Raw genomic sequence first — 14,781 nt, forward strand, 5'->3', positions numbered from 1 at the left:
GGGGATGGGGCAAGCTCATGATCACCACCGTGGGGGAAGGAGGACGGAGACACAGCCATCTGGAATCTGGGTTTTGTTTTTTGTTAATGTTCTAGAGTAATAGAATTTGGCATGCAAGTAAAATTTTTTTTAACACATTTTATATTAAATGTAAAAGCATGATTTATTCACTTACGAATTTAATCCAATTTGTTTCTAAATACTGTTGATTTCATTATCAAGTGTGTTACCAGCTGTTGAGCTTTAAAATTTTGAGCATCTTGGCTTTTGCCATTTTGAGATTCAGCAGGGTGTGTTTGGAAGGAACATGAGAAAATAAAACTCTGGAGGTCCCCCGGCCCCAGCCTTCGAGGAGTCCTGGGTTCCTTCCCACCCAGCCCCCAGTGCCAACTTGCTGAGGCCATGGAGATTGAGGGCCCGGGAGCTATGGCCTTTGGGGACCTCAGGAGGTGGTTGGTGTAAGTTTGATGGATGGGGTGGGGCAGGGCTTTCCTGGACAGGGCCCTGGGCAGCTAGCGCCAGGCCTGGAGCTCCAGACCGGAGGCATCCTGTGGCCCTGGCCAGTGTCCTGAGCCCCTCTCCCTTAACCCCCGGGGTCGAGGTCCACCTGCTGGTAATGTAGGGCTGCACTCACTTTGAGGAGCATGCCCCCATCAAGACATACTGTCCCCCTGGCTTTATCTGCTATGGGCCTGGTGACCTCTGCAGTGCCTGCCCTTGCAGGCTGGTACCCTGCACACCGAAAGGGCCAGGGAGTGCCTGCGCTGAGTTGCTCACGAGGGCCACACAGGAGCTTTGAGCAGGCATTTGTATCCACTTGTGAAGCATGTCTGCCCACTGCTGACAGACTCTATGCCAAGGGTAGGCATGGTCCAGCCAAGTGGAAGAAAGGGGTTTGGGTGGGGTCAGGGCGGTTGTAATGTATCTGTGACCCTGGGAGAGGCATTAGAGGAGGAGGTGGGTCAAGGGGGACTGACTCCTCTCTGTAGGGGTGAATGCCTGCAACCCCCAAAGGAGCCTTGGAGGAGGAGGCGCCCAAGGGGAGGTGCTGGCCTGTCCGTCTTGGGAGCCAGGCTGGGCCTGAAAGGACTTGCCCTGTGAGGGTGTGCAGCTGTAGGGAGGCCTCCCTGGCTCTGTGTCTCCGCGGTGTGGGGGCTTGGGGTCCTGAGCACCTCCCCCAGGCCCGAGAGGCACAGACTGCCTGAAGGAGGGGCTGCAGGGCTGGGGGCTTATGCTGGCTTTCATGCCTGGAGCTCCATGTCCATTCCTGCCCCGGGGAGGTCAGGCGCACCAGGTATGACTGTATCTGAGCTGCCCACCCTGGGGCAGGACCCGGCCAGAGAAGGGGGCAGGTGTGCCCCTTCACTGGGTGAGCCGCTGTGGCCCTAGGCCTGCTCTGGCCATCTGCAGCCAGTGGACTTCGGGCTTCTCCAACCTTGGAGGCCTCTCACGCTGGCACCTGTGGGGCCCGGGCAGCCCTGTGTGTTGAGGAAGGAAGGCAGGGCCCCCGCTCCCTGGGCCTGACCCCAGCTTCAGTGCCGCCTGCTCGGAGCCCAGGCCACGTGTGCCCGTCAGGCGCGAGGGGACTCGGCCCAGTGCTGTGCTGCCTCCTGGCCGTCTCTCCTGGGGGGCCTGTGGGGCCCTGCCATCTTCATGCCCCTCCTTGGGCAGCCTCCCGGCCCACCTTTAGCCTGAACCCTCTTTAGGGTGCCCTGCCCTCTCTTGGGGAAAGGAGAGGGACTTCAGGAGCTTGCAGTCAGACCTGAGCTAGGGTTCAGGGAATGGGGCCTTGTGTCTGGAGAGTGGACACTGTATACTTGGCCTGCTGGCCTCAGCTGCGGAGTCAGGTGAACAACCTAACCCTGACCTTGGTGTTGGGGGTGCCTCGTGGCGCCCCTGTGGGTCTTCTTGATGCAGAAGTGGGTGGAGTTTAGCCTCTCAAGCCAGGATGGCCCATCTGCAGCTGTAGCTTGGACCCCTAGCACAGACAGCGGGGTGTGGATGAGGGTGGGTGGCACTCACCTTCACACTGACCCATCTGTGTGGGCATGGGGGTCCCAGGGGGCCTTGCTGGCTCATGCCACAACCATCGAACTGGTCCCCAGAGGTGAACTGAATAGCAGCTGGTGTGGGGTGTCCCTCAGATGAAGCCGCAGGAGTTGACTGCCCTGGCTGGCAGTCTAGCCGTGGGTCAGACTTTTGGAACCGCCCCCCTCAGCGTTCCCAGGCTCTGGTCCCACAAGGGTCAAGTCTGAGTGAGTGCCCTGGGGCTTTAGGACACCACCATCTCTGTGTTGGAGGACCCGGACTGAGTTCAGCGGGGCTGGGGGTGAGTCCAGCCCAGGCGGGAGGGGCCGGCCCCTCCTCCACCTGCCTGTGTGGTCCTTCCCAGTCTGAGCGCCGGGGACCTGCCTTCCAGCCTTCCCCTGGAGATGCTGACCTTGGCTCCCTCCCCCATTTTGCTGGGCTTTCTCTGCCTCAGTCTTTCTGCTGCTTTGTGAGTCTGGGCCCAGGGGTCCCCCAAGGTCACCAGACTGGGGTGACCTTAGCTTCCTCTCAAGTGCCGGGCTAAAGATTTGGGGTCGGGATTTGCCCAGAAACTGTCAAGTTTGTTTGGCTTTTCTGAGCCGCTGCAGCGCCAGGGCTAGGGCCCTCTGGTGGGGGTGAGGTGGGGAAGTGGACCCTGGGGTTTGGTCACAGACCAGCAGAGAGGCCACTCCCGGGTCTTCCTGGCTGAGGCAGGGTCTCATCAGCCCAGGTGGACAGTGAAGGTTCACTTCCTCTATGAGGCAGCCTGCCCAGCACAGTCACCGTGGAGACTGAGGTTGTCTCCTGGTATCAGGGGTTCTTTAGGTGGGGGTATGCCTGGTTAAATAAAACACTGTGTGTCCCAACTTCCTGCATCTGGATGATGACAGGGACACACAGCATGTAACAGTCAGGAGCTGTGCCCTTCTGCTCCGCCCCCTGCTTCCTGCTCAGTCATCCGGGATTTCGGTGGCACCTTGGACCCTGGAAAGTGACCTTGAGGAGGGAGGCTTATACCTCGATGGAGCAGGCAGGTGAGTCTGGCTCCCTGAGACCTTGACCACCGGTGACAGAACACCTGCCTTCTCTGGACTTTGTACTCAGCAGAGAAATAAACTCTTGTCCTTTGTAAACCCCTGCGGTGTGGTTTTCTGGTGTGTTCAACAGACTCGGTGCAGTCTCATTCCACAGGGGCTGCTCTGGTGACTGTCTACCTGGCAGCCCTTCCCCGTGGTGAAGGCAGAGGAGGGGCTCGGCCTCAGGCCCGCCCCTCACCCTTGGGCATCACCACCCCCCTTCCTTCCTGAGGGCCTTTGGTTCTGGGTGCAGCCGTTAGGCTGAAGGATGGCCCCCATGTCCACCAACTGTCTCAGTGGAGTCACACCGCGGGCAGGACTCTTTCACAGGCCTGGCTCTCAGCCCTGTCGCGATCTCTAGCCCTTGGGAGCTGGGACCAGGCCATGCAGGCAAGGAAGTCATGACCTCTGCCCTGGTGGGCGTGGCAGCCGTTTGGGGCCAGCATCTCTAGGGACTGTCTGGCCTGGGAGGTCTGAGTAGAGTGGACAATGCTGGGGGTGGGGGGAACAGGCTGACCCTCCTGTTGGAGAGCCTGCAGGTCCTGCCACCCAACCCTGGGCTTGGAGCTGCCACATCTCAAAGCAAACCACCAGGGCTGCGGTGTGGGCTTCTGAGGCCCTAATCCTGGCTTCTGGAAGACACCTGACTCCAACGCTGGGTTCCCAGCAGCCTTGCAGATAATCTGGGGGTGCCACGTGGACCCTAACAGTGGCACCCATCTGTGGCTCTTGGGGTGTCTCCTAAGCGACTCCCCTACATTGTCAAGAGCTCTGTGCAGCGTGGCTCGTCTCCCACCTGCCGTGTGCCTCCTCTCTGGTCCCCGCTGCTGCAGCTAGGCTGTGCCTACACCCTCCTTTCCATGCCTGCCGACAGGGTTTCGGATCAGAGCCCCGCTTTCATCCTGCCAGTCTCCTCCGCACATCTCCACCTCATCTCCCGCCAGCGAACTCACCTCTTCCCGGGACTCTGCTGTCTGATCTCGGCATGCGTGCCTCACACATGCTGTCCTTCAGTCCTGAGCACCTTTCCTCACACCGTGTTTTGTGGCAGTGAAGGGAAAAATGATGAATTTCTAAAGTTTATCGTAGGGGTTAAAAACAAGGCCAGGATGCCCTGCAAGAGGGCTGCTGGGAGACACGCAGCCCAGCCCTGCTGGCCTCTGTCCTCCTTGCAGAACCGGCAAACCCAACCCGGCCGCAGCAGCCACGCACCTGCAGATAAGCCGCAGCCCACCTCTCGGACGTTTGCTGTTGGGCAACGTTCAGGGCCGCAACCACTCCTGTGTTTATTATTTTTTTTTATAACATGTAACTAAATGAGAATGTTTTGAAGATCCTTAAAGGGAGAGACAGCTACTGGAAACTATTTTCAGCATTCATAAGCTTTGAGAGACTAATAAAAATGCAAAGTTGAAACAGTACCAAAGGAACCGAAAACAAACCTTTTCTAAGCCCATGAATTCTAAGGGACTGTAAAAGGCTCAGAGATTCAAATCACAGGAATTTAGAAAGCTGTTAAGAAATAAGGATGCACCCATCAAGAGGGAGCTGACACTGAAGACATTTCTGGAAAATGGTGTTCCGCCTACAACACCTTGGAGCCAGAGGCCCCGGGCTCACCCAGACCCGCACCCTCCACCAACCCGGCCTTCTTCCCTCACCCTGGATGGAGGGTCTCTCGAGGGGCCATTTATCCAACCTGCTTTTGTACCTGCAGTTTAGGCTTCTTCCGCAGCAGTGGGTTCTGTAAACTTACTGCAACTTGAGAAAAACGAACTCTCGCTTTCATCTTTTTTTTTTTTTGGCCATGCCTTGCAGCATGTGGGATCTTAGTTCCCCGACCAGGGGTCAAACCTGAGCCTCCCTGCATTGGGAATATGGAGTCTTAACCGCTGGACTACCAGAAGTCCCCCTGCTCTCATCTGGAACTCGATACAAGAGGCTTGTCTGGGGCTGGGTGGGTGTCAGGGCCACGGGCTCCATCTCGTGACTCACAGACATGGTTGCCTTCCCTCCCAGCCTTTATTTTCCAGACAATCACCGCGCATTAGGTGCGCCCTCCACGGATGGCCGCTCAGCCCCAGGTGGTCCCCGACTGGCTTCCCGGCCCGTGGCGTCCCCCTGGAAGACGCTAGTGGGATGACGCCGGGTGCAGGGCTGGCTCTGTCTGGTGCAGTGTCCACGGTTTCCGGAGAGGGGCTCCCAGGACACGCGATTGTGCTGGGAGCCAGGATCTCAGCGTCTAGTCCTGCCACGTGGCCCCTGGGGATGGCGACAGGCACCCCTCTGTCCATACCCAGGCAGCCCATGAGCTGGCTGCCCCAGCCTGCCGGCCTTCCGCTTCACCAGGTGCGAACGTGGGGGTGTGGCTGTGCCCTCCGCCCAGACCCGCGGCCTGCCCACACAGATGATCGTGATTCTGGAGAGCGGGCTCGCGACCACCTGAGACGCAGGCCCGCCTGGGCTGCTTCTTGGCTTGAGGGCAGCGACACACCCGGTCCATGCTGTGCCTTGATTCTCATCTCCATCGTAGAGAACAGTGATCAGAAGAGAGGTGCAGGGCGGGGTGGGTGCGGACGGAGAGCACGCCCACCGAGCGCCCGGCACCTCACGGACCCGCATCCTCGGCGGATGGCTGCAGGTGGGCGAAGCTCAGGAAGACCTGCTCCAGAGAGGTCTGGCTCACGGAGTAGTCGTCCACCCCGTACCTCTCCTTGGCCTTTTCCAGAACGCCAAACACCTGGGCGAGTGGAAAAGCGGCTGTCGGCCAGCCAGGGCCAGGAGCCTCGGCGGGTCTGGGAGTCCTCTGGCCACAGCGGGTGGGAAAGGCACCGGAAATCCCACCCCTGCCTGGGGTGAGCAGGCCTGGGTGCCACACCCCACCCTGACTCTTCCCAGCTGTGTTCCCTCTGCAACTTCCCTTTTTCATCCGACTTTTTCCCCATTTCAGATATTTTGCCTATAAATACCCCAAACCTAGTAGGTCCTGGGGTGAGTGAGAAACTGAAAGTGACTGTTCCTTGGAAAAAGCTGACTGGAGAAGGAGTGACTGCTAGGGGCCTGCTGGGGCCCAAGCTCACCTTTGCCCAGCTGAGGTCATCGCCAGGCAGGTGGTAATGGACCATCCCTTGGTGCTCATCCTCCAGGACGCTGCCTACACAAAGGAGAGACCATGTCCCCCTGAGGGCCAGGCTGGATGGCCAGGGGAGGGTGGTCTTGGCCCCGGAATCATGACTCTGTTCCCAGTGCTCAGGGATGCACAGACGCATGGCGCCCTCTGCGGCACACACCTGGGAAGGTCAGGCCCACAAACGCCTTGAACTCCTCCAGTGTCTCCTGCTGCCCGTCACTCCGGATCTTGGCCCGTAGGGAGTAGCCGCTGCCAAACTTGCTCTTGAGGTGCTGTGGGCTGCCCAGGCACTTGAACTGACCCTGCACCATGATGGCCAGCCGGGTACACAAGGCTTCACACTCCTCCATGCTGGGGAGAGGGGGCGGAGCCTGATATAGCATCGGGGAATGCTGATGCCCACCCTCCACGTCAAAACCGTGCACCTGGGAGAGTGCTGATGCCCAGATCAAGCTGTTCCTGATTCCCACGTGCAGGGTGTGGCCCACTCGCCTCACAGACTCTTCACCAGAGGCTGACAGGTCTGTCCACCCAGCCCCTCCCAGCCCACCGGGCCCACAGCCCCCATCCTGGCTGGACCTGTGGGAGGTGATGACGATGGCCTTGCCGGATTCTCGGGCCCGTGCCACGGTGTCCCAGAGCAGACGCCGGGCCACAGGGTCCATGCCAGTGGACGGCTCGTCCAGGAAGATGACCGCGGGCTCCCCCAGCAGGGCAATGCCAGTGCTGAGCTTGCGCTTGTTGCCACCACTGGGGCCGAGGAGGCGTGGGTGAAAGCGAGGCTGACAGTTAGTGTGGACTCCCAGGTCCCAGCAGAGGACGGAGCCCAGAGATGGCAGAGCCCCCGGAAAGGGGAGCAAGGTGAACATGCCTGGAAGGCCCACCTCACAGAGCAGGAGGCCCTCAAGAGCTGTGCCCAGGGGATCGGCCCGCAGCCCACAGAGAGCAGTACCAAGGGGGCCTGACTGGGGGCCTGGCTGGGCCTCCAGAGGGGAGTATCTGCAGGGTAGCCCTTCTCATCTAGCTCTGCCTGGGCCTTGCTGCCATATCCCTGTGGATCCTGGAACAATGGGTGGGAGCCCCTGACCCGTGTGCCCCCTGATCTATGGTAAGGGATACCCCAACCCCACCCTGGGAAGGTCTGGGGTCACTGAGTTGGGATTGAGGCACACCTGTACGTCCTGACCAGCTTGCTGGCGTGCGGCTCCAGAAGCAGACCCCGCAACGTGTTCTCTACACACGCGCCAATGTGGCGCTCGGGGATGCCCCGGAGCCGGGCAAACATGACCAGTGTCTCCCGGCCTGTCATGTGGTCCAGCAGGGCATCGAACTGGGGACAGTAGCCGATTCGCTGCCGCACCTGGGGTTGGAGCACAGCAGGGAGTTGGCAGGTCAGAAGCCTTCTCTCAGGAGATCTCCTCAAGGTGGTCCCTCAGCTGGTGCTCCGGCCCTGGCGGCTACCCTCTGCCAAAGCCAGACTGCCCCCAACCAGGGGTCAGAGACTGGCCAAAGCCCAGTCTACCCTGGGCAGCAAGGGGACAGCTACAGGAATGCCTTGACTGTACAAAGTGACTGTGTCTACGCAGTGCTTTATAGCTGAGAGATATCCACTCTTTAGTTCATCGGATGTTTAACAAACGCCTAACGTGTGCTGGGACCTTCCCTTTCTCCCTCTATTAAGACATGTCTGTTGGCGACACCTTTGGGGTGGGGTGCAGCCTAGGCAGATGGTACGGCAGCTGGTCTCCGGTGAGTGGCCATGTTTGGCAAAGCCAGAATGCCACATGGCTGGCCTCCAGCTCCAGCCACGTTTGGCAGCTGGTGGGCACAAGCATGCCTGGGTTCTGTGGATTCCAGAGATGGGGTTTCTTTTCCTTTAACCTCCTCTGGGTTCTCAGGCTTCTAGGATCTGGTCTTAACTGGTTTGGAGACCTTCTTCGCTGTGACCATGGCACTTACTATCTCTCCTCTATTCTCTCCCTTTCAACTGGAACGCAAAGTAAATGTGTCTCAGGCTCCTCACCCTGGCCTGCATTTCCTGGACCATTTACAGATCCCTCTTCCTTGCATGCCTTTTCAATCTTGTTTATTTCTCTGAACACAGGAAACACAGTTGTTTTATAATCTGGGTCTGGTAACTGCAAATCCAAAGTGGTGGGCTTGATCCCCTACAGAGCCCTGGTGTCTGTGGGCTCCAGCCACTGCATGGGGTCTCTTCTGTCTGCTTTGCTTGTGTGCTGTTCACAGGCCTTGAAATACTACGTGAGGGGTTCTCAGAGATCCAGGATGAAAGCCTTCCTGCAGACAGGGTGCTCTGTGTGCTGCAGTCGGGCATGGCTGACTGGGAGCCCGATGCCAGTTCAGTAGATGCTGTCACTCCTGGGCACAGGCCCTTCTCTGCTCCTTCCACGGCCATGCTCAGCACACGGGGAACTGGATGGCCTGCTTCATGCTAACCCAGAGGGGCGGCTCTTCATTTCTGCCCCCTACACACAATAAGGTCCTTAACCCACGCTCAAGTCTCAGGGGACAAGACTATCCCCTGTGCCGGGGTGGCTCCTGCCTGCAGACTCCAGCTGGGGGTCATCACTAAGCCTCTCCCTCTTCCATGATCTCATCCACATGGTTTAAGGTTAACCTTTTATCCAGCTCTTGGTTCTTGGTTTGAATGGCCCAGGGCACCATTGCCTACACTGTGCACACAGATTGGAGTCCTTTTGAGACGGCGGAGTTCTCTGGGTGCCGCTCTGGGCCCAGGTCCAGAGATGTCACTGGTCCTGGGTTGGGGGTGACCCAGTCTCAGCCTGCCCGCCTGCCGCTCCTGGTCCCTTCCGGCCCCTGGCGCTCAGATATAGCCTCACCCCTCTCTCCACCACTTGCTTAGCTCTGGCCGCGGCCACTGCCTCGTCTTGCTGTCCCTGAGCCGCGAGACAGAGGCCAGCCTCATCCCTGCCTCCCTGGCCACACCCACCTTCCCGATGTCAGAGCTGATGCTGTAGCCCCCAACAAAGGCGTCCCCACAGGTGATGGTCTCCTCCCCGGTCAGCATTTTGAAAGTCGTGGTTTTCCCGGCTCCGTTGAAGCCCAGCAAACCGAAGCACTCCCCTTTCTGGACCGCGAGGGACACCTTGTCCACAGCGAGGAGCGGAGCCCGGTGCTCGTACACCTGTGCGTGCGCGGAGAACACAGCCGTGCGGGGGCGGGGGCAGCTGGCCCAAGCAGGGAAGTCTGGGTGGGGCCAATCGGGGGCGGGACCAGCCGAAGCGGGGGCGGGACCAGCCGGAGCGGGGGCGGGGCCGTGGCGCGGGCCACCTCACCTTGGAGAGCTCCTTGATGATCAGAGGCGTGTCCAGCAGGGAGTCCAGGCTGGGGGACAGGACGCGGTTCCTTTCGTCCATCACATCCTGGTCTTCAGGGAGCGCCGCCGTCCGGGTGTACACTTCTGTCTAGTTGTTTGGAAAAGAGATGCCGGGGTAAGCTCCCCCGAGGGGTCCGTTCCCGTGGCAGGAAGAGCTAAATTAAACTAACTAAGGTCTCCCAGGTAGCTCACCCCAGCTCAGCCCCACGCAGGCCGACTCAGATCTCCCACAAGGAGAGCTGGGCGGCCATCAGGGCTGACAGTGGCCCTGAGGAGACACACACCCCTTCCCTTAGAAAAGCCTAGTGTCTTCGCCCCATCAGCCCTGGGAACACCTGTCCTGGAAGTGCTGTCTCGGCAGGTTTTGTTTGGGGAGGAAATGTATGTGACAAACATGAGGGCGCCGCGGCCCCCAGGTCTCCTGGGAGACTGAGATCTCCGAGGCCCCAGGCTCTCTCGACCCATGGCTTCAGAGAGCCCCAGGGGACGCTCTGAGCGCTGCCGGTGGACTCCTTGCGCAGTGGCCCCAAGGAAGGACGACCTCGGTGTCAGGGTGCCCCCCCGCAGGGCAGCTGGAGGCCCAACAGTTACCCGGAGCCACTCACCAGCGCCCGCCTCCTCTGGAAGGCACACAGGCAGGTCTTCAGCCTCCATAGCAGGTCGGCCTCCACGAGGAAGAGCAGGGTGAGGTAGGCAAACCCTGAAGCGGCCATGGAGGTCACGAACCTGCCGACCCCCGGGGTGCTCCACGCGTAGAAGTTCTCCTGGTACTGGATGTCTGTGCAACACGGGACAGGGTGCTGCACCCGTGGCCCGGAGCGCCCCTCCCCTCCGGGGGTCCAAGCCCCTCCAGCCTTCTCTCTGTGACCCCGAAGTGCCTGCGCCCGACCCCTGTGAAGGCTGCACAGGTGGGGCCCACTGGGCCTCTGAGGGCGTGTCACAGCCACACGGAGACCCAAGAACTGCCCGCGTTTTGGCGGCTTCATGTTCGAGGTGGCCCTTGTGCCTGCGAGGGGTTCAGCCGTCTGGAGTAAGGCCTGGACACTCACTGTATTTCCGGCAGTAGTGGGCTGCCACGTCGGAGGAGGTGCAGTACCGCCTGGTCTCGTAGTTCTGGTAGAAGTTGCTCACCGCCATCCCTAAGCAGTGGTTGGGAAGCACCAGGAACACGCGGTCCAGGGTTCTGGAAAGTTCTTCTAACTTGACTGCTGTGGGGAGGAAGCACAGGCCAGTCAGCGCGGGAGGACACACTGCACCTGCACGTGCGGTGCAGGAAGAGCTGGTGTCTGGAGTTCCCCACGCAGCCCAGCCGCGCCGGCCCCAGGGATCTGGCACCGGGCCTGCTCTCCTGCTGGTGGGGGCTCACGGGTGCTGTGGGGCAGGGCCGCCTGGGCACAGGGGCTGCAGCACAGCGGACAGGCTGGTTGAGCAGCTCTGCGGGTCACGGAGTGGATGAGGGGGTGGGCTCCTGGCACCCACCTGGGATGCGCATGATGGTGACAACGAGGAAGGTGGCGATGCCCGACAGGATGTTGAATATGGTCAGCCGCGTGTAGGCAGTGGCCGCCCCGGAGAAAAAGAAGCTCATCAGGTACATGAGGGGGATGATGGCCCAGCCGTAGAGCGTGAGCAGCAGCAGGACGTCGGCCACGTGTCCGTCCCTCGTGAAGGCATGCACGTCGAAGGCCTTGAACACTACCTGCAGTGGCAAGGACAGGGTGCGTGAGTTCCGGTCCAGCAGCCCCCAGGCCCCACCTCCCAAAGGGACAGAGGTCGGGGGGCGGGGCCTGAAGCCAGGAGGGGGCGGGGCGCGAAGAAGGGAGGAGGCGGGGCTCGAAGAAGGGATGGGGGTGTGCGTGAAGATGGGAGGGGCAGGGCGTGAAGACGGGCGGGGCTGCCAGGGCCTTCCCACCCTCCTCCAGCAGCAGGGGCGGAGCCGCCAGCACTCGCGGGGAGCCCAGGGTGATTCTGCAGGCACCCCCCAGCCCTAGACGTGCGGGGAAAGGCCCAAGCTCTACTCAGCTCACCAGCAGCAGCAGACTGGGGACGAGGAAGGACAGGAGGTCCCACAGCAGAGCCGAGAGCCAGAAAGTAGCCACGTGGACGCCGCTCACAAACTGCACATGCTTGGCTTGGACGGCCCTCTCGCTGACTGCTAGGATGGAGAACGTGCTGGCCAGGAATGCCATGGCGAACAGCAAGTTGAGGGCGATGTCGAAGCCTTTCCGGCCCCTGTGGTGGGAGGCGGGGAGGGCACAGGACAGGTCAGGGACAGAGCAGAACACATCTGGGCAGCTTGGCCATCCAGTGCTGGCTCACTACTGTCCAAAGCGGCTGATGAAGTGACTCAGCCGCTAAAGGGGGTTAAGGAACAATCCAGAGCCTCAGGGGGCTCTGCACCAGGAAAACTGCACCCCCTACCCCGCCTGGGAACAGCCCCCCTTCTGGGCATCTAGTCCGCAGTGATGGCACTGCCACCCTCCCAGTGGCTTTCCATCTGTTCCCTGTGCACCCACTCCCCACAGACACTCAGGTTGGATCCAGCACTTCCACCCGGCTCTCTGCAGCAGCCCGGGTCAGACCCACCATTGGGAGTGGCATCGGGGTGGTGGCAGTCTCCCCACTCTCGTTCTCGAGTGGGCAGGACCTTCAGGTGCCAGCAACACCTTTCAGAAACCAGCGCCAACAGCATCATTCTGTAGCTTAAACTGCCCCCTCCCCACCCCCTGAACGTTTCAAAAAGCGGTGCTGGGGCGGGAAATGCTCTGAACTAATGAAGTGCTGGCACACGAGGATGAGTCTTGAGAGTGAAAGTCAGTCACTCAAGGCCACACAGTGTCTGATTCCACCCCCGGGAAATGTCCAGGACAGGCAAACCACGGGGACAGAGAGCTGACTCCTGGCTGCTTAGAGGTGGAGGGGAGACGAACGGGGAGTGACAGTCACGGTGCCACAGTTCCTTGAAGATAATGAAAACATTTGCTAAAACTATATTGTGGTGATAGCTCCACGACTCAATGTACTAGAAACCATTTGGTTGTGCACCGTGAACAGGCGAACCATATGGCAGGTGGGTCATATCTCCTAGAGCTGTTCCAGCAAAAGAAAAACTGCTCTTGTCCACTTTCACCATGCTAAGCCTGACTCCCTGGCGCAGCGAGAACAGAGGACTGCTGCCCACTCTCTGCTTTCACAGTGGGGTCGAGAGGGGGCAGAGGGGAGGAGGGCACCAAAGGGCCAGGAGGCAGTCGAAAATGGGAGGTGGTGATGAAAAACCCCCCATCAATGAGCTGCCCTGAGGTGGGTGACTGTTCTGCAATGGACAGACTTTTCCGGCTTCATCTGGACGGTCCCCAGAGGTCTAGGGGCTCTGCAACCGGGAAGAGGAGAGTCCTACACACACGAAGGTGACAAGGCCAAGGACAGAGATGCCTGAGGTGGTCCCAGACTTGAGGCCACTGAGGGGCAGTGACACACACACACGCTGGGCACTGAACGCCGCACCCCCAGGACATAGATCGGCAAGAGCCGGGTGCAGATTGGGGAAGAGAGTGCGGCACCCTCCAAATCCACAGGAGTCTCTGGTAGGCCCCAGGTGTATGTGGGCTAGGGTCTCCCCAAAGTCTCTGCTATCCCAGGAAAGGTTATGTGTGGAAGGCTGGGGAGGGTGTGGGGTTGGGGTCCCGAGAACCAGGAGTTTCCTGGGAGCAGAAACAATGCCATGTCTGCTGCTGCAGCTCTGAGGGTGTGTGTGGGGGAGCCCAGCAGTGCCTCGGGTGCAGAGTGGTAGTGTGCTAGGAGCAGGTCCTCAGCACGTGGGGACGGGGTCCTGGGCAGGGGGGACAGGGCACATACTCATTGAACTGGTCCTTGGCAGCCTGCAGGGCGCTCCGGGGCTGGGGGAAGTTGGACACCGTGATGGAGGCCCGGGGGCCACACAGCAGCTTGAACAGGAGGTTGTCCACAACAGCCAGCGCGGTGGCAGGGGAGTGGTACGCCTGGTTGTTGAACAGGGCAGTGACGACCGTGTGCTCGCCCGTGTCTCTGAAGGATGCTGCCACCAGGCACCGCTCGTTGAAGCCGCCCCCCTCCACTGAGGCCCTGAAAATCAGGAACTCCTCCAGGTCACCTGTGTGGCGGCAGCAGGGGCAACGGCAGGGTCAGTGGTGTGGACGACCGGCTATGGGCCAGCGGCCCGCCAAGGCCCCGCTCTGAGTGCCTGTTCTGAAGGACCGAAGGAACCACAGAAAGGACACATCACCTTCCACCCACACGCTGTCCAGGGGGGGGCCATGGGGTGGGAGCCATAGGACCCAAGGCTGTAGGCCTGGGGGGGCACCCCCATAGCCACAGGCTCTTCCTTCTGCACCCCTAACATGGGTGAGAAGGGGGTTCTGCCAGCACAAGCTACGCCCCCAAGCCCCCCGGGACACCCCCCGAGACGCCCCTTACCCAGCACCTCTCGAGGCTCCTGGCCCTCGGCCTGCAGCATGTCTTTCAGATGCTCCGACAGCTGCTGATCCAGCCGAGAGGTCCCGGGGACCGAGAAGGGCACGACGGTGCGGCCGTACTCGCCCAGGGTCAGCTTCAGCAGGGGGTCGTCGAAGATCTCGGAGGAATAGTTGATGGCCAGGAGGGCCAGGGTGAGGCACGTCACAGGCACCAGGACCTGGGCCGCCACCACCTTCCACTCGCGCCAGCTGTAGGTGGCCTTCTTCAGGAACATGGCCCAGAACTGCTGGCAGTGGAGGGCCAGCTGCGACAGAGGGAGACGGGAGTGACACGGCCGCCAACCTGGGCCAGCCTTGCCCCTGCCCCCGGCAGCATGCGTGGTCCCCACGTGGGCCTAGGGGCCTCTGGCTGACAGTGGCACGCTGGGTCCCAGGGCTTCCCCCAGGGCCTGGGCCCTGACATGGAGGACCCATGAGAACACCTCCCTGTAGGTGTCCCCTGGGCCTTGGGGCCTCACAGCAGCTGTGGTGGCAGGGCAGGCGCTGTTCCATCATCCAAGGATGTCAGGGGACCCTGTGCTACCCCAGAGAGGAGCCAAGGCCTCGGAGGACTCCGGCCGCGCTCACAGCAGAGCAGATGGACAAACCTCCTGCTGCCTGTATTCCTCATGCCCAGTCCTTCACTGTGCAGGTCAGGCCGGCAGGGACTGGAGCCCAGCTCTGCTGTGAGCTGCCCAG

General features: G+C 60.6%; 1 protein-coding gene across 5 annotated transcripts in view; it reads right to left on the minus strand.

Moving 5' to 3' along the window:
- Window positions 1-5,107: 5,107 nt before the first annotated feature.
- The window catches only part of ABCA3 (ATP binding cassette subfamily A member 3), a 40,376-nt gene continuing 30,702 nt past the window's right edge, over window positions 5,108-14,781 (minus strand). For 4 of the 5 annotated variants that reach the window (XM_070460858.1, XM_070460857.1, XM_070460855.1 and 1 more), the window contains exons 22-34: window positions 14,045-14,348; window positions 13,448-13,721; window positions 11,620-11,824; window positions 11,072-11,291; window positions 10,642-10,800; window positions 10,198-10,370; window positions 9,552-9,680; window positions 9,206-9,400; window positions 7,407-7,594; window positions 6,814-6,984; window positions 6,395-6,585; window positions 6,185-6,258; window positions 5,108-5,844 (exon numbers count right to left, since the gene is read on the minus strand). In XM_070460858.1, coding sequence (XP_070316959.1) covers window positions 5,713-5,844; window positions 6,185-6,258; window positions 6,395-6,585; window positions 6,814-6,984; window positions 7,407-7,594; window positions 9,206-9,400; window positions 9,552-9,680; window positions 10,198-10,370; window positions 10,642-10,800; window positions 11,072-11,291; window positions 11,620-11,824; window positions 13,448-13,721; window positions 14,045-14,348 — 2,415 coding nt within the window. In that variant the 3' untranslated portion in view covers window positions 5,108-5,712. The remainder of the gene's footprint in view (window positions 5,845-6,184; window positions 6,259-6,394; window positions 6,586-6,813; window positions 6,985-7,406; window positions 7,595-9,205; window positions 9,401-9,551; window positions 9,681-10,197; window positions 10,371-10,641; window positions 10,801-11,071; window positions 11,292-11,619; window positions 11,825-13,447; window positions 13,722-14,044; window positions 14,349-14,781) is intronic. The other variant, XM_070460859.1, reaches the window with a different exon arrangement.

The sequence above is a fragment of the Odocoileus virginianus genome, chromosome 33, assembly GCF_023699985.2.
Source record: "Odocoileus virginianus isolate 20LAN1187 ecotype Illinois chromosome 33, Ovbor_1.2, whole genome shotgun sequence".
Classification (NCBI taxonomy): domain Eukaryota; kingdom Metazoa; phylum Chordata; class Mammalia; order Artiodactyla; family Cervidae; genus Odocoileus; species Odocoileus virginianus.